Genomic DNA, 22615 nt, shown 5'->3' with positions numbered 1-22615 from the left:
CCACGGGCAGCGTGCTTAGGGCACAGGCTTCTGGCGAGGCCGAGCCGGGCTCCAGTCCGGCCAGCTCTGCCCCTCTCTATAAAAACCACTTAGCCCCTGGAAAACTGCTCCCTCAGCCCGTCAAAGGGGAAGAATCCTCTCTACCCAGAAGGCTCTTGGACAGTGCAGCCCACGCTGCGTGTCGGGGCGGGGGATGGGGAGAGGAGAGGAGTGGGGGAGGTAGCAGGAAAGTTTTCCAGGGGTTACCTCTGTCACCTTGAGTGTGCTTTTGCCTTGGCTTTTGGCCCTCAAAGTCGCTCATGTATTACCTTGCATAGATGTGCTTAATGCTTTACATTAATCAAGCCGGAGGCGTCTTAGCTGCTTTTGAACCTAACAGCTCCCCTCTACTGTTTAGATGGTCCATCCTCTTTTTATCCACGGAATGTTTCCAAACACACTTGAACTTGCTACAGAGTTTCTAAACACAGGTGTTCAGGGGAGTTCTCGGTTCCTGCAACCCCATCTGCCCATCCTCTGCTCGTCTCCTGGGAGTGGAGGCATAACCGAGGCTGGCACAGCCCTGGTGGGGTCACCGTGAATCCTGGTGGTTCCCCCAGGCTTGAGCGCTTTTGAGCCTCTGGCTGGTTCCACATTTCCACACTGGGAGATACACTCCAAAGTTTCACAGTCCCACAGCAGAAACCTGGCCTGAAATAGCAACTGCAAAAGGGGGGATTTGTAAGAAACGAGGGGTGGGAAGGTGAGGAGGGGGTGTCCCTGCAGTCTGTTCCTGGTAGAACAGGACGATTTTGCCACCACCCATAAAGGTGAGTTTACTCTGAGGCCCTCGCAGCTCCCCCCAGGTGCCTGGTGTCCCTGAAAAATAAGCAGGGCCATCGCCGCAGTCACATGGCAGGATGAATCCTACAGTTTCTGTCCGGTCCTGGCACCGCGGGGAGGGGAAGGACTGCCCATCGCTTCTGCCTCCCGCAGTTAGTGAGTCTTATGAGAGTGGAAAACCTGAAAGAGCTTTTGTAACATAGTGACCTTGAGGCAGAAAAATCCACAGCCAGAGCACCTGTATGTCTCATGGAGTTGACAGGCAAGGTGTCCAGCCCTTGACACCTTGATCATGTGTTGGAACAGAATCCCTGAGAGCTCAAGCCGAGTTCCTCATCCTCAGAGGCACCCAGGGGTACCCACTCCCAGCACCCAGCCCTGCCCCTTCCAAACCACTAGTACCTTTTGGGGAATAAACGGTGATGGTTTTTCAACATGGTGGTAGACCAAATCAAATTCTAGTCTTCTAATGGCTAATGGCTATTAAATGCATCACAAATCCCTTACTGATTCTGTTTTGAGAAAGAAAGAAGTCCTGACGTAGGCTCCCTGCTGGGCACACCGGCCAGCCGCTGGGGTCCGCTCGCCCAGGGACACGTGCTGCGCAGACTGTGTGCAGGGGGCCAGTGCCAAGGACAGCCAGGCAGGGGTGTTTTCGGGGTCTGATGTGGGCACTGGACTCATCTCACGCCTTTTCCTTGATCTTCTAGGGTCCGAACCGCCAAAGGACAAGACCATCATCCTGGAGCAGCTTCGTAAGATCTCCCTGCCTCTCTACAGCATCCTCTCCGCCCTTACCATCCTGGGAATGATCATGGCCAGCGCTTTTCTTTTCTTCAACATCAAGAATCGGAATCAGAAGTAAGTCACTCAGGCCCTTCTCCTGGATAGCGCTTTCTGGATTGACAAGCCTCGTAGACAAAGTGTAGAATCCCGCACACGTCTTTGCCCCACTGCCCGAGGCCTTCAGGAAGCGCTGCCGCAAGGGGACCACTGAGGTCAGTCAGGGCATCCCCATCCGTACAGCACATCATGGGCAGGAAGTGACCTCCTTCATCGCCTCAACTGACCCTGGAATAATGATCCCAGTTCCGCAAGACCTTGCTGGCTCAGTGGTGGAGGCTGGAGCGCCATCACCCGAGACTGCACTGCTGCGTGGGGCAGAGGCCATCCCCTGGGTTTCCCGCACACTTGCCCTTCCATCTCCGGAGGAGAGCAGCTCACTTTCTGAGTTATTCTGGTCAGCCGGGGGTAGAACGGGCCGCCGCCCCAGGCAGTGGTTTCACGGAGGATGGCCATCTTCTCTGGTTTCCACGGCAGATCCCCGCACCCTGCTCCCCGCCTTGCTGCAGGAGTGCTGAGCAGGGGCTCAGCGTGTGGGCCATCAAGCTCACAGGCCCGTGCCTATCCCCAGCGGGGCGGCTCTGCCGACATCGGGCCCAGAAGCCACACAGGGTAGCCTCCCGGGCTGCAGGACCTTAAATGATGACCATGCCTGTTAGCACTTGGTGCAAGGTCTGAGCACATAGTCAGCTCTCAGTGTTAGATTTCCTTCCTACAAGTTGCAAGAGTTCTCACCAGAGCAGCACGCGGTCCCTGTAGTATGACTATGCTCCTCTAATTCCTTAACTGCCCCCTCTTGGCCTCCTGGGGGTTACTCTTTCCAGTAGGCTGGCTTCTGTATAAATTTTTTGCAGATTAAAGAGTCTGCAAAGAGATAGGAAATAGATGTCCCTGTAGTTTCAGATCCCCCCCTCTTCTCTCTTCCTAATGCCTTTGTGACCCCGTGGACTGCAGCACGCTAGGCTTCCCTGTCCCTCACCATCTCCCACAGTTTGCTCAAACTCTTGTCCATTGAGTAGGTGATGCCATCCAACCATCTCATCCTCTGCCGCTCTCGTCTCCTTTTGCCTTAATGCTGCTCATCCTTAGGGTCTGCCCCACTCAGGAAGCCTGCCTGGACTCCTGGCCTCTCCCCTCCCCAGCTTCCTATGGTAATAAGAATGAAGGAGCCTTAGGGGTTCATGGTGTGCAAAAGGACCTTCAGGGACGCAGCCCCCTCTCAGCTTTGCATGTGCCCTAGTCAAGGACGTCTGTGCTTTTATAGGAGAGGAAACTCAGTGTGCTAATTGGACTGCTGGGGGTGTGCCTTGAGGGGTTACACAGGCGCTTGCTGGACTTAGGGCTCCTAATTCAAAAGCCCATGGGGGGGTCCACAATTGATAGCCGGTCTTTTATCTCTCGCCTATTAGTACTTTGACGCTGCATTTAAGTGTGGAAGGATAAACAGAACTGCAGAATGCAAAAGAAATGCTCAGGGAACAACATTATAATTGCAGTCTGCAAAAGATCACCTGGACCATGGGGGCACCTGAAAGTCCAGGACATTCTGAACAGAGTGTGCTGGGGAGCCAGGCACCTCTGAGGGTAAACGGCAGCCGTCTGATGGTTTAACACAGCCTGCTGAAGACGGGGAGAGCGGGGGTGGGGACCCCATCCCCCCCGTCATCTGGTGCTGAGAGGCGCTGTGCGGTGGCCCTGTCTGTGCTCTGGACGGTGTGAGCTTCAGGCAGCCCCGGTAATGCTGGCTCACCGCCCGATGACCGCAGCTCTGAGCAGCCCTGGATTCTCACCTGTATGCCTCCTAGATCTGGTCCACTCAGCACGGGAGAGTGTGGTATAGCCCAGCATTGTGACAGGTTGCTGAACTCAGAATTCTCTAGATTTGGCTGTCTTCCCAGACCCAGCGCCCTGCCCCCCCAAAAAAATTTTGACTTAATGTCTTTGTGTAAACTAAAAATTAATGGTTGAAGAAGCCAACACTACAAGCTATCCCCAGAGAAGTGATAGGTGAACTTGACCGAGAAGACAGGAAAATCAACACCTAGAAATCGATAGCATTGGGTCCTTTAGTGAGGGGCAGACGAGCCCCTTGGAGGTGGCAGCGCCTTGGGGAGGGGGCGGTGGACGAAACCAGGGCTTCCGTTTTTCTCTCCCCCTCTAGTCTTGGTGACAAGATGCACATTCAGAAAATATTTGCTGAAGGAATAGCTACATTAGCAGTTCTGTTAACTGTAGTTATCTCTTTCTCTCGTCAGGCTGATAAAGATGTCGAGTCCGTATATGAACAACCTTATCATCCTGGGAGGAATGCTTTCCTATGCATCCATCTTTCTCTTTGGCCTTGATGGGTCCTTTGTCTCTGAAAAGACTTTCGAAACCCTTTGCACCGTAAGTCATTCCGCACGTTCTAGTGGTTTGTGATATAAGCTTTTCTTTGGTGGCCACGATCACCAGAAATACAGATACAACCCAGAATTGCGTGAAAATGCATGAACAGGTGGCAGACAACTTGTTCAGCCGTTCAGGCAGTTCAGCAGGGCAAGCATGGTGTAGCTTTCGGACCAGAACAGAATATTGCTTATAAAATTAAGTAGTGCTTGTAAAATTAAGATCATGGATTTAACAGGCCATTGCTAGAAGACAGCCCACTAAGATTGACTGGGTAATCTTGAAAAGCAAGGGAGAAAAATCACCCCCTCCCCAGAAAAGCATTGTGCCTGGAGTCAGGGTCAGAGCCACGTAAGAAGGAACACTTCTGCCCATCAACCTCAACAGCCATCACAGAGTGTAAGGAGAGATGTCTGCATGGATGACTTCGAGTTGTGCAGAAAAGATCATGATCCTTATCCTCTTTTTAATAGCACTGTTTCTCAACCCCCCCTTTTTTTTTTTTTTTTTTTTTTGCTAACTGCCCCTCTAAGAAACCTCTTTAGACTTTTTTCTGATTTTCCATTCTTGAAATTTAAATTCCAAAGATATGCTGTATGTCTGTTTATGTGCTGTACATATATACATTTATGCTTGCGTCGTGCCCTACTCTTTGCAACTGTATACTTTCTACATAAAAGAGTAATATTTATTCACATTCAAGAACCAGTGTTGTCCCCCTTGGGAACTACTATCACTCCCATTGAGAATGCATAAATTTAAGGAAGCCCAAAACAGTGTAATTTATTTACTGTATTTTAGCAATGTTGTTTTGAAAATTAACCTGTTTTAAAAACGTTGATGCCTAGTCGTTGTTGTTGTTAGTTTTGTTTTTAAATTAATTTTTTTAGCAATTGTGTAGAACTCTCAGTTGAAAGTATCTTTGGTGACCTTTTAAGATGAGGATGACCAGCTGGGATTTATTTCTGGACTTTACGGTGATATTTCAAAACTGGGTTAGACGTTTGGGTCTCTCTATTGTCCCTAATGCAGTAGTTCATCTAATACTCTGCCGGTATTAGCTGGAAGGGACGGGCAAAGGATCAGGGTTGACCATATTAACCCAAAATCAACTCTTGTATTAAGGTTATTTTCCTTTAAGGTGTTGAGAGCAATCTAGGTCCATTTTGGGAGACGCAGTCCCTTTCATTAAGAGATTATGATCGCTGTTCTGTGGTCCCAGTGTGGCCCACTACCAGATGATTATGAAGTATAGGTTGCCATCGAGGGATAAACAAAAGGAGGACCTCCCCAAATGTGCGGCAGGTCACCAGCCACACCTTGGACTTTCAGGACCGCAGTGGGTCCCGAGACTCTGGGACAGCCCGTGGACCGGAGGGAGGGCCCCGGAGCCCGTGATGATGTTCCCCTGATTCCTGCAGATGATGACGCTGGACTGACTCTGTTGACCACCAGTAACTTCAGCATGAATTGTCTGGCTAGTGAGATGTCCCTGCAACACGTACTTTGAAAGGTTCCCCTTGACAAGTCCACAGTCAAGTCCCCAGTACCCTGGGGCTCCCTGGGCGGCTCAGGCAGCCTTCCTCTCTGGGGTGGACCTGGAGGGCCGTCAGACCCCACGTGCTCCAGAGCTCACCTGGTTCGGGCCTCCCGCTCAGAGTTTTTTATTCTGCCTCCGTTTCACTCTGCCCTTCTGGGGGCCAAGGAGGTGAAGTCTGGAGTCACCGCACCCCCACATGCCTGGCGTCAGACGGCTGGAAGGCCTCGTGGCTGTGGGTTGTGGTTTGCCCCCTCGGACGTGTGACCCCTGACACGAGGATGGTGACTGCAGGCTGTGTCTTGCTCTCTGGGGATGCTGTGAAGCGCATGAGGTCCCCCTTCATTTCTGCCTCCGCGTGACTTACGTGCCCTGTGCAGCCTTGTGGGCTCATGGGCACCGCGTGTGTCTGTGGCCGCTTTTCCTGGGCAGCAGGGAGGCCTGAGGAAGGGGCTGTCCCCCAGGCACCCTGAAAAAGCTGAACGAGGAGAGTATGTCGCTCCCCTCTGTCCCTGGGGACGCCCGGCCCACGCTTGAGGAGACCGTGACGACGGCAATAATGAAAATGGTGCTGGGGCCAGCCTGGTGTCTTCTCGTTTACGCTTCTCGCAGTGACTCCCCGAGCGCCGCGGGGCCCGCCTCCATCTCCTAGCTGAGAATCGGGGGGCAGAGCTCTGCTTGGTCCCTCCCGCCTCCTTGTCACTGGCACCTGCCCCCCGGAAACACAGCCGCTGGCCTGAGGTCCAGTCTTTGGTGCCGAGATCCGAGTCCCAGCCCTCGGGGAGCCAATCCCTCCCAGAGCGGAGCTCCTGCCGCCTCACGAGCCAAAGGCTGTCAGGGCACGCGTGCTCCCTGCCGTGTGCCCCAAATTTCAGACAACGGGTGACGCAGACGAGGGAGCCTGGCTGAGGACATCCTGCACACCCGGGTGCCTTCTTTTAATGAAGCCTGACGTCCGGTCCTGGGAGTCACGCTCACTTGTGTGAGGGGAAGGCTATCCTGGGAAGCCTGGCAAGGCGGCATGAATAAAGCATAAAGTGCTTTACAAATAAGCATTAGCTGGAGCATGAGGGCCCTGAAGATGTTAGGGCCTGTTCTCCCCACCCCAAGGATTCCTTTGTTTGCAGTCAGGGCTGCTTCAGAGGCTCTGCAAGGGGGCGCCCACATTCGTGACTGTGGGGGAAAGGCATAACTACTGTGGGTTGAACTGGGTCAGCACCAGTGTGTACGTGGTTAGCACCAGGGTCACTTATCTAATAATCCGCAGTGTTGCTCTTGAATTTAGAGCCTAAGTGCCCGTCTCAGTGGGTGTGATTCGGGTGGTCCTCCACTTGCTGTTCCAGGGGGGCTGGCTCTTTGTTTCATGTGGTGCCTTGGATTGCGTTCCTTCTGAACCTGGCAGACAGCCCCAGTAAACTCTCACCAAGTGGGGAGACGGAGGTGGAGCAGGGCCCCCTAGTGCAGAGAGCACCGGTCTTCAACAGCCTGAGCTTCACCCCTACCTCGTACACATGCTGCCTCCAGACTGTGGGAGTGACTTAGCTCCTCTGAGCCTCAGCTTTGTCGTCTGTAAAATGAGCACAATAAACCCCCATGCACGACTGTGTCACCCCTATGCATGCTGAAGTCACTTCACTCGTGTCCGATTCTTTATGACGCCATGGACTGTAGCCCACCAGGCGCCTCTGTCCATGGGATTCTCCAGGCAGGAATACTGGAGTGGGTTGCTGTGCCCTGCTCCAGGGTATCTTCCTGACCCAAGGATCGAATCCGCGCCTCTTCTGTCTTCTGCATTGGCAGACAGGTTCTTTACCACTAGTGCCACCTGCGAAGCCCCAGGCAAGACTGTGGTGTGGCCTTCATGGGACGACTCAGAGAAGCCACCTGGGGCACAAGGCAAGCAGGAAGAAGGGGGCATCATGCTCCCTGTTAGGCACAGCCTCCTGGCGTCCGCTCTGTGTTCCACAGGGAATCTTGGAGGACAAGAGACAGGGTGGCCCAGGAAGCAGCCTCAGACGTGGAGCTGCAGAGGTCTCCCTTCACTCTGTTCTGCTGCCATACGACTGCCACGCGATCCCCTTTTAGTTTTCAGCATAGGAGCTAAACACGGAGATAGACAGTGAATACCAGCTCAGGAGGCGACCTGTGACAGTCACGGGGCAGTGCCTCTGCTCAGAAGGGCCGTGGGCTGAGTGCACGTGTGAGCACACATCCACACACGTGCACACAGACACACACACACAGAGCTAGGGAAGCAGTTACACTCAGATCCACCCCCCGTTCCCTCTGACCCTTCCTGGCCTCTTCCCAGCCTAGTTTCAGCAAGTCTTGCTAACAGCTCCAGCTACACCGGGCTGTCTCCCTGGACACTGTGTGGGTAGTGGAGTCGCCATAGCAACGTGGCCCCGGTGGGCACAGGGCTACCTGTGAGGACAGTGCTGGGTGTGGGCCAGGGCCCCGGCGCCGGGGGGATGGGGAGCCCTCACGCTCGCTTACGCAGCTCCGAAACCCAGCCCCTGGCAGTCCAGAGCCTGAGCAGGGCAGGTGGGGCAGAGACAAGGTGCTGCCTCCCTCGTGGGGTCCCGGGCAGAAAGCCCGGCACAGTGTGGGGGGTGAGGAAGCTCTCTGCAGGCCAGGGCAAGACCACCCAGGCAGCCTCAGTCACGGGCGGGTCTCCACAGCCGCAGGGGCGCCCAGAGTGTTCTCTGGGGGTGCCCTGCGCCCCCTCAAGCTCGTGCCCTCATAAATGAGCTCTCTCCGCTGTGATTCACCTCGGGCCGGCCGCCAGGTGCAGCCTCTCCTTCAGATCCCACAGCCACCTGCGTGGAAGGTTCCCTGTCCCTGCTTCGTAAGGGAGCTCTAATGCGTGGCTGGGTGGCGGGGCTGAGATATGGAACCAGCCCTCTCAGAATACAGAGATGTCTGGGACATTTCGTTCATTTTTTTAAAGAAATATTTTTATTTTTTCGTTAGCTGGTTCATGCCAGGAGAAACAGGTCAACTAAATTCTTAGAGATGTGAGCAATATGTATCTCAACCAAAATATTTGTCCATTCAGATTTTTTAAACTTGGGGTATACAGTCATCCCTCAGTATTCACTGGGGACTGGTTCCAGGAACCCCCACAGATACCAAAATGTGAGGTTGTCCAAGTCTCTTATGTAAAATGGTGTAATATTTGAATATAACCTATGCAGTCCTCCCATGTACTTTAAATCGTCTCTAGGTTACTTATAATACCTAATACAATGCAAATGCTATGTAAATAGTTGTAAATCCAATGTAAATGCTATGTAAAGAGTTGCCTGTGTGGCAACTTCAAGTTTTGCTTTTTGGAACTTTCTAGAACTTTTAAAAAAATGTTTTCAGTTTGTTCCCTGTTGTTTGAATCCATAGATATGGTATTCCACATAGATACGGAGACTGACAATCATTCACATGCTGTAAAATTCACCCTATTAAGGTGTATAATTCAGTTGTTTTAGTGTATTTATTCATTTATTTTTTTATACATCCCCAAAGTAATATCATAGTGCCTGGTGTATAAGAGAATTTCCGTTAGACTGCTTGCATTCAAATCCTAACTCTACTACCTCCCTGCTCTGTGACTTGAAGTTACTTAACATCCCTGAGCTTTAGTTGACTCCTCTGTGAAATGGGCGTTCTCATAGGATTGTGAGGGTTAAATGAGATAGTGTATGTACAGGACTTCGTGCCTGTCGCATGAGACTCAGTAAGTGCTAGTCACCATCATTGTGAATGAGTGACGAGACTGTGTCTGGACCACTGTGTTTACCTCTGGACGCCTCTAAGAGAGTTACCAATAGAACAGAGTAAACTTGGGATGAAGAAGAGGCTGGAAAACCGAGGCTGATGCCGATCGATTTGGTGTCAGTGCGTCCATGGCAAAACCTCCATCTTTCCATCTTGCTCTGCTCAATCTGGGTCAGGGACAGACTCGGGGCAGCCTAAGTCAAAGCCCAGCTGCTGTGCGTCTGCCACCTTGAGTGCAGAGAGAGGCCTCGAGGCAGGCTGTTGGGGAGGGGAGAATGATGCTCGTGAGACCTCCAAGGGCACGTTCTTGGACGTGAGTCCCCAGTCATTGCATAAGCCAGTTCAGCCGCGCAGAGGAGTACAGCACCGCTTTACCTCCCAGCTACCTCCACTTGCTGAGAATCCCGACTCCTTTATTGTTTAACCTTTTATTAAAGTAAATACACACATGCACATTTCATAAGTGTATAGCTCAGTGAGTTTTCACAAACTGGATTCAACTGTGAATCTACATCAACAAACAGGCCCTTATTCCCAGAAGCCCTTCCTACCCCATTCCAGCTACTGTCTGTACCCTTCTCCCCAGAGTAACCACGATCCTAACTTCTGCCTGCACAGACAGCGCTGCTCAAAGGGCATGTAAATCACCTGCAGATCTTGGGGAATTCAGGTGACTGTTAGGTCCGTGGTGGACGGAGACACTACAGCTCAAATGAGCTCTGGGGTGCTGCTGCTGCATCCACAGACCACAGTGGGAGTAGCGCGGTCAAGATTAGAAACCATGCTTTATTATTGAGTTTGTCTGTTGGAAACCAGTGATGCAAGACAATGGAAGCACCAGAAACCTTGTCCCGTGAGGATCAGTGGGAGGAGGAAAGGGGATCATAGACCTCCACCTCGGAATCTCAGAAGCAGGGCCATCCATCCCGTCACAGGACAGAGCGCTGGGTTCTGGGTCCTGGAGCATGCTTTCAGCCGTCCACCCTCTCAGAGGTGTATGGACGAGCTCTACATAGGCAGCAGCTGGGAAGGGTTGAATTCGTGAGGGGTACAGATACTGGATTCAGAAGCACAGTGTCCTCTTCCAGCCCCCTAGAGACGCTGTGCGAAGTCACTTCAGGCATGTCCAACTCTGTGCGACCCTATGGACTGTAACCCTGCCGGGCTCCTCTGCTCATGGGATTCTCCAGGCAAGAATACCTGAATAGATTGCCATGCCCTCCTCCAAAGGACCTTCCTGACCCCATGTCTCCTGCATTGGCAGGCAGTTTCATTACCACTTAGTGCCACCCAGGAAGCCCCCCAGAGATACTAGGATTTTATAACTGATTCACAAGGCTACCTGGGAACACCCAACTGACCTCCCAGTAAACTGAAGAGGGATAGGAATTAGTGATGTTTTCAAGTGAAAGACCATAAATATCTGTGATTATTTTTTTGCTTAGAGAATTTTTTTTTTTTTGAGACCTTTGAGAGAGAATCTGATGTAAGAAAGTGTTTTGGGGACTGTTTCAGCATGTGACCCCATGATTTTGTGGCTGGCCACAGTAAAGCGCTTTGTGATTTCAGAAGGTGTCTGGAAAGCTAGCCCAGGGGATGCCCGCAAGGTTTGATGGTGGCCTTTCCTGGCTGGTTTAGAGCGACTTAGGGCTGTGGTTACAGGGACTGGTGCTAACAAAGTCTGTTTCGACCAATTAGGACCCTGGGCAGGCTGCAGCCTTCCCACCCCCATCTGCTCTGGGCCTTTAGTTGTGAAAAGTTCCCTGGACCTCTGGCTTCCAGAGGAGGGGGCTGAGGAGAGTGCCAGGGGCTCCCCAAATCTCCCAGCAAATGTACAGATGATGTCCCCTCATCCCACACACCCTCACATGGGTTACTGCAAGCCCCGATCCTTGTCTTACAGTTCATTCATTGATGCGATGGTATTTCCCAGGCACCTACTGTGTGCCAGGCTCTGCAGGCCCCGAGCTGGACACTCAGGTGACTGCCCGCAGGGAGTCCCCAGTGCAGATGGGAGGCTGTAGTTGAATAACTCCCATTCAGCGTGTTTTACGCCTTGATGCAGACAGGCCGGCGTGCGGGAGTGAGGGCCAGATGCAGAGGGAGCAACCAGGGGAGACTTAAAATAGGAGACCCCTTCAGAATGGGCTGCAGTTATTTCTGGAAGTCCCGAAAGATGCCTCCTGTCTGCTCACAAGTTCCCTGGCAGCTGCAGTCCTGATGGCATATCCACCTCCCCTTCTCATTCCAGCGGTGGAATGGCTGGAAGACAGACCTCAGTCTGTCTTCTTTGAAGAAAGAATTCAGCAGAGACCACGACTGTGGACAGATAAAAGCGTTTATTGGAAGCCCAGTGTGTGTGGCAGAGCACGTGGGTGAACTGTGTTTTGTGTGCAACGGGGCGGCTTCGGTTGCTTATATGGGGCGGGGGGCGGGGAGGGGGCAGTTTTCCTGTTGTTTCTGGCCAGTCATCACGCTTGTGCTCATGCTTGGTCTGACTCAGGGTCCTTACCTGGTGGCAGGCGCATCTCTCAGCCAAGATGGCTTCCAGCACAAAGGTTTCTGGGAGGTTGGCAGGATATATTAGGAGCTGGTGCCTCCTCCTGCTTTTGTCCCTCCCCTCGAGTGAGGGCCTCTTCTGGGCCCTCCCCTTGGCCATGAGAATGAAGATGTTGTGTTCACTGTCCTTCCCCTGATCAGGATCATATGCTCCCGCTGGTGTCTTATCTTGACGTGTCAGCAGGAGACCAGGTGCATCTGCTCAGCCTGGGGCCTGAACCAGCTGCAGCTCCTCAGCCCGGGGCCTGCCTCCCTTCCGCTCTTGCCCCCGCACCCACTCAGCCACGTCTTCAGTCCGCAGAGCTGCGTGGAGCCGCACATCGGCCCCCTCCCCAGCACCCCCCCACACCCCCTGTCTCCCCTGCCCGGCTCGAGGACGCCGTGCTTCCAGGAAGCTCCCCAGCCTCCAGTCACCGCCAGGGCTGTGCGGGGAGGGGAGAAGGGCCTCCTCCCTGTCTCAGAGCCTGAGCCGCGGCCGCCAAGTACAGTTGTGTGTTTGTGCACTGCGTCAGGCTGTTGGTGTCAGGAGTGGGCAGGCGCTGAGTTCAGCCTGTGATCTGCTCTCTGGATCGAGTTCTTCAGCCAGTAGGTCTTATGGAGGTGGGGCTCTTTCAAAAAGGGTCTTGAGGGGTTCCTGTTGGAAACTCTTCCTTTCAGAGAGAGGGGCAGCTTTCTCTGATTTGCACCCGGGCTCCTAAGATACCCCATTGGCCCTAACTTGAGTCCCAGAACACCTTTGTTTGTGCCATGAGCCCTTGGATTGCTCCCCTAGAAAGTCTGTGTGGTTGTCTAGTCACTAAGTAGTACTCGACCCTTCAGGGACCCTGTGCCCTGAAGCTCCGGAGAAGGCCATGCAGCCCGCTCCAGTGCTCTGCCTGGACAATCCCACGGACGGGGGAGCCTGGTGGGCTGCAGTCCATGGGTTCGCTGAGAGTCGGACACGACTGAGCGACTTCACGTTCCCTTTTCACTTTCATGCATTGGAGAAGGAAATGGCAACCCACTCCAGTGTTCTTGTCTGGAGAATCCCAGGGACGGGGGAGCCTGGTGGGCTGCCGTCTATGGGGTCACACAGAGTCGGATACGACTGAAGTGACTTAGCAGCAGCAGCAGCACCGTAGCGCGCCGGGCTCCTCCGTCCGTGGGATTTCCCAGGCAAGAACACTGGAGTGAGTTGCCATTTCCTTCTCCAGGGGACCTTCCCGACCCAGGGATTGAATCCGTATCTCCTGCAGGCGGATTCTTTACCACGAGCCGCCGGGGAAGCCCAGAAAGTCTTTGCTGTACTCTATAAACTCTGGAAGGATTTTCAATGCAGGTCTTACTTAAAGGACCCTGGGTAAGACAGAGTCTTCTGGAGCTCTTTCTGGAGCATCTCTCCAGAGGCACCCCGCCTTTGGAAGCACTGCGAACCTCTCCTGCACCCACACTCTCCCCGGGAAGACAAGGCAGGCCCTGGAGATCCCAGGTGGAACCCTAGCCTTTCAGCTCCAGGCTACAGCACCTCATGGTAACGGAGGTCTGGGGCTTGCTTTTGGATGGTCTGGGTCTCGCTTGCCTGCCTTCTCACTATTGATCATCTGGGGTGGATGGCCAGAATGAAACAAAAGGCCCTTTTTTCTAACCTTTCCGGACAGCAGGCAAACAGCTAACCACCCTGCCCCCCAGCATCCACCCAGCCGACAAGGCTTCCTCCACCCCCAGACATCGGCAGGACGGAATTGGGGGAGGGACTGTGTGTCTCTTTTCCTACTAGTCCCCAGAGAGCACTGAAAGCCCTTCACTCTGCCAGGCAGGCCTTTCCCCAAATCAGTTGAGCGAGCATCTAAACAGAATTGTTTCAGGTGTGGACTTTTCTTTCCATCTGGAGATGTGCACTGCTTTTTCCTTCTTCGTAGTTGAGACTGAGATGAGCATTTTGCCTCATGCTCTCCCCCATGGTTGTTATCACACTGTGTGCAGAGGGGCCAGGAAACTTTATGGCTCAGGAGAGAAAAAGGCAGACTTTAACATCAGAATAATTATGTTTAATTAGAATAAATATGTTTAAGACTCGGGGAGAGAGCGGAGTAGCTATTTGTCTTATGTCGACGCATCAGTTTAGACTTGTATTAGAAACAGGGGCTTCCCAGGGGGCTCAGTGGTAAAGGATCCTCCTGCCAGTGTAGGAGATGCAGGTTTGATCCCTGGGTCAGGGGGATCCCCTGGAGGAGGAAATGGCAGCCCACTCCAGTGCTCTTGCCTGAGAAATCCCACGGATGGAGGAGCCCGGCGGGCTACAGTCTGTGCCCTGCTGTCTACAGTCGTGTTCGGCTCTCTGCGACCTGATGGACTGTAGCCTGCCAGGCTCCTCTGTCCACGAGACTTTTCTCGGCAAGGATACTGGAGTGGGTTGCCATGCCCTCCTCCAGGGGTTGGTGTCACGAAAGAGTCAGACACGACTTAGCAACTAACAACAACAATGAGAAACAGAATCATTACAGCCCTGCAGAACCTTCTAGTTTATTTGGCATCATAGAACCACCCAGAAGGGAGACACATGGGATGAAATCAAATAAAACTCCCCAGTGCAGGAAATGCCCTGTAACACCCTTATACACGGGGTCCTTCAAGGCATGCTTGAATCCATGGAGTGATGGGGAGCTCACTACCTCACAGATACTTCATTGCAAGGAAGGGACCCCTGAGGCCATTGGCTCAGCCTCCTTCGCCATGCAATGCTCCAGTTCCCTCTGTGGTCCTCCTTTCATGTGCTGGCTCAGTTTTGGTGACAGATCTCATTACCTCCTAAGCAAGCCCACCCAGCCCAGTCACCCCCTCAGTGCTGAATCCAGAGATTTAAAGGTGGGCAGTGTAGGCCCTGCACCATATCATAGGAGAAGCAGGCAGGTCATCAGATGGACGTGATCTCAGTGTGAGCACAGCAGAGACATGCATGAGGACAGAAGTCGTGGGGAGGAGGCAGCTGTGACCTCCTTGCAAGACCTGGGAGGGCTTCTCAGAGGGGGTGGCCTGTGAATCTGGATTTTGGAGGACTCATGAAAATTTACGAAGGAACTTGGAGAGAGGGGATGGCATTCTGAGTGGAGGAAGCAGCCAGTGCCAGGCCCGCAGCGTGAGCCGTGTGGTGTATGGGGATGCTGAAGCGGTGTGGAATTGCTTGGGTGTGAAATGCCATGTGGGGAGTGGCAGGAGGGGTGTGGGTGACGGAGGGCACACCCTGCTAAGAATCTGGAGTTTAACCCGTGGGCTCAATGGGGCAGTAAAGGGCTTAAACTCAAGGAGACTTGTTTAGATTTGCTGTGGAGGATTGCTCCTCTTGGGGGGTGTTTGATGGATGAGCAGGTGTTGAGCCGAGGGGCGGGAGGCCAGCAGGAGGCTCGTGCCGTGGTCCTGTCAGCAGTGATAAGGAATACATGGACGGAAGCCAAGTCTTGATTAAGAACCTCAGTCCTTTACACACCTTCGTTCATCTCATCCACACAACCACCCCACGAAATCAGATACATTAGTTGCCCCCACTTCACAGATGAGGAAACTGAGGCTCACAGAGGTCATGTGACCTGCGCAGGTTCACATAGACAGTAAGTGAGAAAGCAAGGACTGGAACTTCTGTCAGTCTCTCTCCAGAGCCCCTGCTCATGACGGCCCATCTGGAGCGCACACGGGAGCAGAGAGGAGGGGTTACAAACAGGAGTTGTGGGAGTAAGACTGTCGTCAGAGTCCTGGAAGCAGGCGGAGGCCACCTGGGTGCTTCCCTAGAGAGGGGCAGTGAGGGGACCACCTACAGAGGTGTGGGTGGCGTTAAGGAAGCAGGCATAGAGGCCATTGCAGGAAGCCCTCACCACTCCTGGGCCTGAAGGGGTAGAGAGGCAGGGTTTTGCTTTACCCAGAGAGGCCAGGCCACACGTGGAGCCCAGCTGCAGCCAGAGCTGGCCACAGGGAGTGCACACCCCGTCTTCTCTCTCTCCTGCCCTCTGCAGTCTCCTGATGGTGCCCTCCATCAAGACGAAACCAGAGGGCAGAGGAGCTGGGAGGTGCCAGAGCAGGGCCCCGGCTCTCAGGCATGGGACGGGCGGCAGAAGGAGAAGCACTGGGGACTGAATGGGAAGTGTTGGAGGGAGAGGGGAGGGTTCCTGGGGGACTTCCAGTCCCTATTTCCAGTGACAGGTGGGTACAGGCACCATCCCTGAATCAGCTGGCAGTGGGGCTGCTCAGCAGAAGGGCTGATGGGCTCAGCTCTGGCTCCAGAGTGTGAAGGTTTGCTGAGCACCTGCGTGTCCCCTTGGTCTCCAGTGAAGGTGGCACACGCAGGCCTGGAGTCAGAAGAGAGGGAGGAGCTGGGACAGGGCTAAGGGAATCGTCAGCACAAGGACCATGGTTGACACCTGAGGACGGGAGTGATAACCTAGGGAAGGCCCTTTCAGGACACGTCGGGTTCGGGACTGAGCCCCAGTGTCCATTCCCATCTAAAATGATGGTGGCGGAGTGGAGAGAGAAATTCTACCTCCTTTTGCAAAGGCCAAGCCCAGGGGTGACCCTAAGCAGGGGCAGCCCGAGGTGGGCGGCTTTGCTGGTAGGGGTCCCACAGGTCCGATTCTGTCCTGCTTTCAGAATATTTCTTCTATTGTTGTTTCATTATGCTCTAAAGAGCTCCAGATTGTCTCCAAAGGGAGGTGAATCCCCTGGGATCATCTTGTGGAAGACTATATTACAGCCTTTACTTACTTTATATGTAGAAAAAATGAAAGAAATTGAAGGTGACAGTTGTTCAGTCATGTCTGACTCTTTGCGATCCTATGGACAGTAGCCTGCCAGGCTCCTCTGTCCATGGGAGTCTCCAGGCAAGAATACTGGAGTGGGTTGCCATGCCCTCCTCCAGAGGATCTCCCTGACCCAGGGATCAAACCCTGGTCGTTGCATTGCAGGTGGGTTCTTTACTGTCTGAGCCGCCAGGGAGGCTGTGGAAGAATATATTACAGCCTTGACTTACGTTATATGTAGAAAAAATGAAAGAAATGAAGCTTTACTAAAATCTAATGGCGGGTGTGTCTGGGGGTCTCATGCAGAAATTCTCCTGAGGACGCAGTGGCTGGTCAGCTGTGACACCAGCCAGCCCCAGGGCATGGTGTCCAGGGTCCCAGGATGAGCCCCAGCTCCGTGATTCTCTAGGAGGACTCAGCATAGACGTGTACTCACAGCAATGATTAATTACAGGGACAGAACATAAAGCAAAGTCAGCAAAGCGAAAAGGCACGTGTGAGGAAGTCACGGGAACCAGGTGCCAGCGTCCCAGAGCCTCTCCCAGCGGAGTCTCGCGGGATGCCCTTAACTCCCCAGCACCGACCTGTGACAACAGGTGGAATGTTGACCAGGGAGCTCAGCACACTCGGCGCCCGCGGTTTTTACTGGGGGCCAGTCACCTGGGTCCCCTCTCCTGAACACTTACCCAAACTCCAGGCTCTCAGAAGGAAGGCAGATTTGCGGCATAAAAGACGCTGTCTGCACAAACCGTTCAGGCACAGGGTCACTCTTATCGCTGGGCAAGTGGTGGGAGCCTCCCCAAACCCAGCTCCTCAGACACCGGCTTAAGCGAACCTTGGCAGCAGGTTTTGGGCCCTGTAGGCTCCCTCTTTTCTGCCCAGGCATCCTCACCCATTCTTTGCTTTCAGTTTATGGCACCACATTGCAGTTTCCAGATGCCCAGTTAAATGTATATTGTCGAGTTTTAAGTAACTTAACTCATTTGTACTATTATGTCTTAATGAGTTTGGCCCTGCAGAGTAGACAAGTGGCCTGAAAATAATGGCTCCAGAGAAAGCATAAGTCAAAGCAAATATAATAATGCCAAGCATATTGGAGTAATACTTGTACCCAGAGTATGAGGTCTTTGTCTGCCACTTTATGAAGAAAAATATTCCGTCTCTGACCGTCCTTTTATTTTTTTATTTTTTTATTTTTTCTGACCGTCCTTTTAAAATCTGCTTGTTCTGTGTGTGTTCATGTTTTAAATGGGTTTTGCTGATAGAGGAACATGGTCAAAAACACTTGGAGACCACTGGTCTTTACACAACCACTAGCTCTCAAAGTGTGCTGGAGTCAGCCGGGGAAGTGTTCCCAGGCTGGTCAGCGGCTTCCCTAGGTGTGCTGTGCTGGCGGCTACCTCCTGGGCAGGGTGGACCTGGCTGGGGTCGGGGGACTCTCTGAGGGACAGGCAGCAGGATGCAGAGGAGAAAGGGCTGGACTAGGTCACGGCCTTGAGTTCCAGGCTTAGCTCTGGAGCCAGGCTGCATGGTTGAGAGAAAAACCTCAATGCCCTGAGTCTCTGCAAAGGGCTTTTCTCACTCAACTGATGACTCCAAAAAAATCACCCTGGTTTTGGTGGTGGTTGTTTTATTCATTTGTTTTTATCATTATATATTTAGCTTCTGACCTAGTAATCCTTGTTGAATGAACAGATGAACAAATGAATGAATGAATGAAATGATCTGTAAGGTCCTATGTAACTCCAACAGTCTAGGAATATGAAATCTTATCATTGAATAAGCTCAGGTCTAAGTTCCCAATAATTGACTCCTTCCCTGTCTCTGCTCTGCTTACTTTTTTGCATCCTTGTTTTATAATATGGCCATCCTACACCTTCTGTAGAGTACTGTGATTCATTCTTGCCTGTCTGAAATTTTCAAAATTTAAAGAAAAAAAGGTTGAGTCCTCACCTGTGCCATTACCAGCGTTCACGCCTCACGTGTCTGTGTTTCTGATCAGTTGCGGTAATACTGTTGTCTTCGCTTAGGGGGTTGGTCTTTCCATCTCCCTAGCCAGTTCCTATTTTTGCAGATAAAATGGAAAGAGGAAATGTTCTGTCTCTAAGAAGCTGGGGAGCCAAGTTGCTAAAAGGCAGAGTGAAGGGACTGCATGAAGGGAGCGTATCTGGGAACCTCCTACACGACCGCCCGCAGCCCTGGGCTGGATGGGCCGCTGAGGCCTGGCAAACCTGCTGGGCTTGACACGGAGAGCTGACCTGTCCACCCTAGCCGTCTCTCTCTTCCCTTCCATACCCACCTTCCTGCTGAGTCCAGGTGGGGGCCTTTCAGAGGTTAACTCAGGAGAGCAGAGGAAAGACCATAGCCTAGAGCCGGGGCTCACAGCCTTTCCGTCCCCGTGAGTGGGAGGCCCCAGAAAGTAGTGGCACACAGCCCAGGGCTGGGCCGTGTCTGGGGGCCCGGGAGATGCGTCTCCTGGGTCTTGGAGGCTGTCCAGACCAGCCAGTGAGGGTGGACTCAGGAAAGGCTGGGGCCTGGCCACGATGGCCGTGCAGGTGGAGAGTGGGCACCCAGGATGCCCCCACGACCTAACAGATGGTTACCGGCCACCCCCGCCTGCAGGAATCAGGCTCTCTGCTCTTATCAGGGCTGGTGGTTTCCGGCAGCCACCAGCCTGGGGCCAGGGATCAGGGCACACTTTAGCCCTGGGGTCAGGTGAGAGCCAGATAAAGCCCTAGTCCTAAGCGAGGACCTCAGGTCCAAACGTGGGCTCGGGGACCAAGGCTAGACCCAGGCAGCGTTGCTCCTGTCTTTCTCTAAAGGCCTGAGGAGATAGGCCCACGGTGGGAGTGGGGAGGCCTCAGCCCCTCTCCTCTGGCCTTCCACCCCTCACTGAGCAGCCCCGAATGACGGCCGGGAGCTGGGCTGGTGCGGCTGCCAGTCAGGGGTCCCCGGGGCCGGTTCTGTCTGAGTCCTGCCCTCAGAGTGGGCAGTCCTCCTGCCTCGTGGAGTGGCCGGGTCACTAATGCCCAAGGAGGGCCATGCAAGCTTGCTGTCCTGCCCCATCTCAGCCCCCGGGGCTCAGCACCCCCCCTCCCCGCTGTCTACACCCCGGGAGCAAGGAGGACTGTAGCAGAGCTTCCTGGGGCCGCCTGGTCTCCTAGAGACTTGGGTGAGGACGCGGAGAAGTCAGCAATTACGGTCCCCTCGCAGGCACGCAAAAGGCCATCGAGGAAGGAAAGGAGGAAGGGAGGACCGGAAGGCTGGTCTGTGGCCCCTCAGTGTTCCTGGGGACCCTCTGTGCCTCGCTGAGTGACTGGGCTGTGGGCCTATGGAAGGCAAAGTTTGAATCTCACATGCCTCTGCACCTAGGGCCCTGGGTCTGGTGAGTGATTGATAGAACCAAAGGTCTATCAGATTGACACGCGATGGAAGGACTGCTGAGGCCAGTGAAACTCCACCACATGTAAAGTAGAGCATCTGCCCCTACCATCCGGAGTCCCACTACTGGGACACTATCATAAAAGACCAGGTCCGTCCACCTGGGCGATGCTGACCCTCTGTTTTCTCACGGCCTCTAGGTCAGGACCTGGATTCTCACCGTGGGCTACACCACCGCCTTCGGGGCAATGTTTGCTAAGACATGGAGAGTCCACGCCATCTTCAAAAACGTGAAAATGAAGAAGAAGGTAATGGCTCCTTCTGTCGCAGAGTGTTTGCAGTGTTCACCCGTATTTGTTTTTAAAAGACTTCTTAGGCGCCTACTGTACGGCCAGGCACTGGGCTGCTTGCTGGGGATTCAAGCTAAACACAACCCGCCCCCCTCTTCCCAACCCAAACCCCCAACTCCTTCAGCCTCCTGGGGAGATCAGACACGTGACAAATTGTTTACAAGGCAGGGTAATAAGGGCTGGTTGTGTGCGTGTGGGGGTCCTGGGGTACAGCACTCAGGGATTGGGGTAATGACACCCGTGCTAAGACCTGGAGGCTGAGCGGGAGGCAGAGGCTGAGGGCCTAGCCATCCCCCAGAGGGAGCGACGTGCAGGCAGGCCTGGGGAAGGGAGGGGAGAGCTCAGCTGCTGAGGGGCCCCTGGGGCCAGGGTACAGAGGAGGCTGCAGGGGAAGGCAGGAGCCACAGTCAGGAATTTGAACTGTAACCTGTGGGCAGTGAGAAGGCTTGAAAGGGGAAAGTGAAACAGGGAAGGGGCCTGATGCAGTGCTTCCATTTTCAGAGAGGACTTTAGAGGACAGGAGCCCTGCCTTCGTGTGGATGGAAAGCGTTTGCCACCCGTGTCACTGGCCGTCAACACCAGTGTTGGTGAAGCTCAGCCCTTAGGATGCATTCAGAGAGCTTTCCCCACACTGGCCTTCTTTAACTCCGCCGACAGCTGACACTTATTTTCCCTTACTCCTAGAGAAAAATTCAGGCAAGTCTCCTGACTTAGAAGGTTGTCTGGTCAACAACTAATACATGGAGTCCAGCGTTACATTCAAAACCCCAAACTGCACTCAGCGGCAGCGCCTCTCCCTCCCCCAGCTGCCCTGGGAGAGGAGGGGCTGTGGATGAGATGCCATTCTGTCTTGCCAGGCTGAGTTTCTTCCCCACCATCCCATCTCCAAGGTTTCTGAACCCTCCAGAGTTGGGGCTTCAAGTGGAGGAAGGGGCAGGAAAGACCTCACTTCTCAGGAGCAGCACTGACCTTGCTGCTCCTGAGAGGATAAGCGGGCCCTTTAGGCGCTCATGGGTTCCCCTCATAGCTCAGTTGGTAAAGAATCCGCCGGCAATGCAGGAGACCCTGGTTCAATTCCTGGGTTGGGAAGATCCGCTGGAGAAGGGAAAGACTACCCGCTCCGGTATTCTTGGGCTTCCCCTGTGGCTCAGACAGTAAAGAATCTGCCCGCAATGCGGGAGACCTGGGTTCGGTCCCTGGATTGGGAAGATCCCCTGGAGAAGGGAAAGACTACCCGCTCCAGTATTCTGGCCTGGAGAATTCCGTATAGTCCATGGCGTCGCAAAGCGTCGGACACGACGGAGCGACTTTCACTTTGGGCGCTCATGGAGTCCTTCTGTGTGATTGTCAAAGCCCCATTACCGGGACTTACTCTCCTGCAGTGCCCCCAGCATGGGGGAAATACCCCGCCCCCGGTGGGCCACTTGTAGCTCCTTCCGCAGGCACGCAGCAGTGCCCCAGTCCTGGGCTCGCCCCTCCAGCTCGCCTTGGGCACAGCCCTCCCTTCCTGGCGCCCGCACTGCTGCTCCCGAGGCGCTCACGCACCCTTCACTCCTGCACACTCGCAGGTGGAGACTGACCCGGCTGTAGCCGCGTCCCCTCTTCTGCTGACCCGTCATCCCCCCGGGGGTTTCTCAGGCGGGAGTCAGACATAGGCTCACCAGGTCCCCAGGCTGCAGGGAGCCTAGCATTCAAGCCATCTGAGTGTTCTCCTGAAGCCTCCCTCTTGATCTGAGGTCATAGAGGAAGCATATCCCCCATCCTCTCACCTGGAGATGAGGTGAGATAACATCATGACACCACTTTCCAAAAGTCCTCTTCTTGATTCAACTCCCCCTCTACCGCCCACGTCCCCCCTCACACACTTTTTAAACCCCTGATGTGTGTAAAACCCATTCACAGACCTCTCCTTCCAAGATCCTGCCCCATGACCTCACCCTGCTCTGGAACATGGTGCCTCTTTTCCGTTCTGCATCCCAGACTTGCATCTGCCATCCCGTTACCTGGGTCATGAGCCCCCACGCCCGTGGCAGACAGCAGCGAGCCCAAGGTGGTGGGGCCAGCAGGAGAGCAGGCTTCTCCTCCCTGCCTCACCGCTGACCTGCTGTGGGTCCTTTGGGCAAACCTCTCCGTCTCCTCCCTGCTGAGATGAGGGGCTTCCCTGCTGACTCCGATGGTAGAGAGCCTGCCTGCAATGC

General features: G+C 53.9%; 1 protein-coding gene across 1 annotated transcript in view; it reads left to right on the top strand.

Annotated features, from left to right (window-relative positions):
* GABBR2 (gamma-aminobutyric acid type B receptor subunit 2) overlaps positions 1-22615 on the top strand; it is a 358625-nt gene that overhangs the window by 276135 nt on the left and 59875 nt on the right. The window contains exons 10-12 of the mRNA XM_061132246.1: positions 1533-1683; positions 3921-4053; positions 20268-20375. Of these exons, the coding sequence (XP_060988229.1) occupies positions 1533-1683; positions 3921-4053; positions 20268-20375 (392 nt within the window). The remainder of the gene's footprint in view (positions 1-1532; positions 1684-3920; positions 4054-20267; positions 20376-22615) is intronic.

The sequence above is a fragment of the Dama dama genome, chromosome 29 (genome assembly GCF_033118175.1).
Source record: "Dama dama isolate Ldn47 chromosome 29, ASM3311817v1, whole genome shotgun sequence".
NCBI lineage: Eukaryota > Metazoa > Chordata > Mammalia > Artiodactyla > Cervidae > Dama > Dama dama.
Note: the sequence above shows the minus strand (reverse complement) of the source record. Positions and strands in the feature narration are given on the sequence as shown.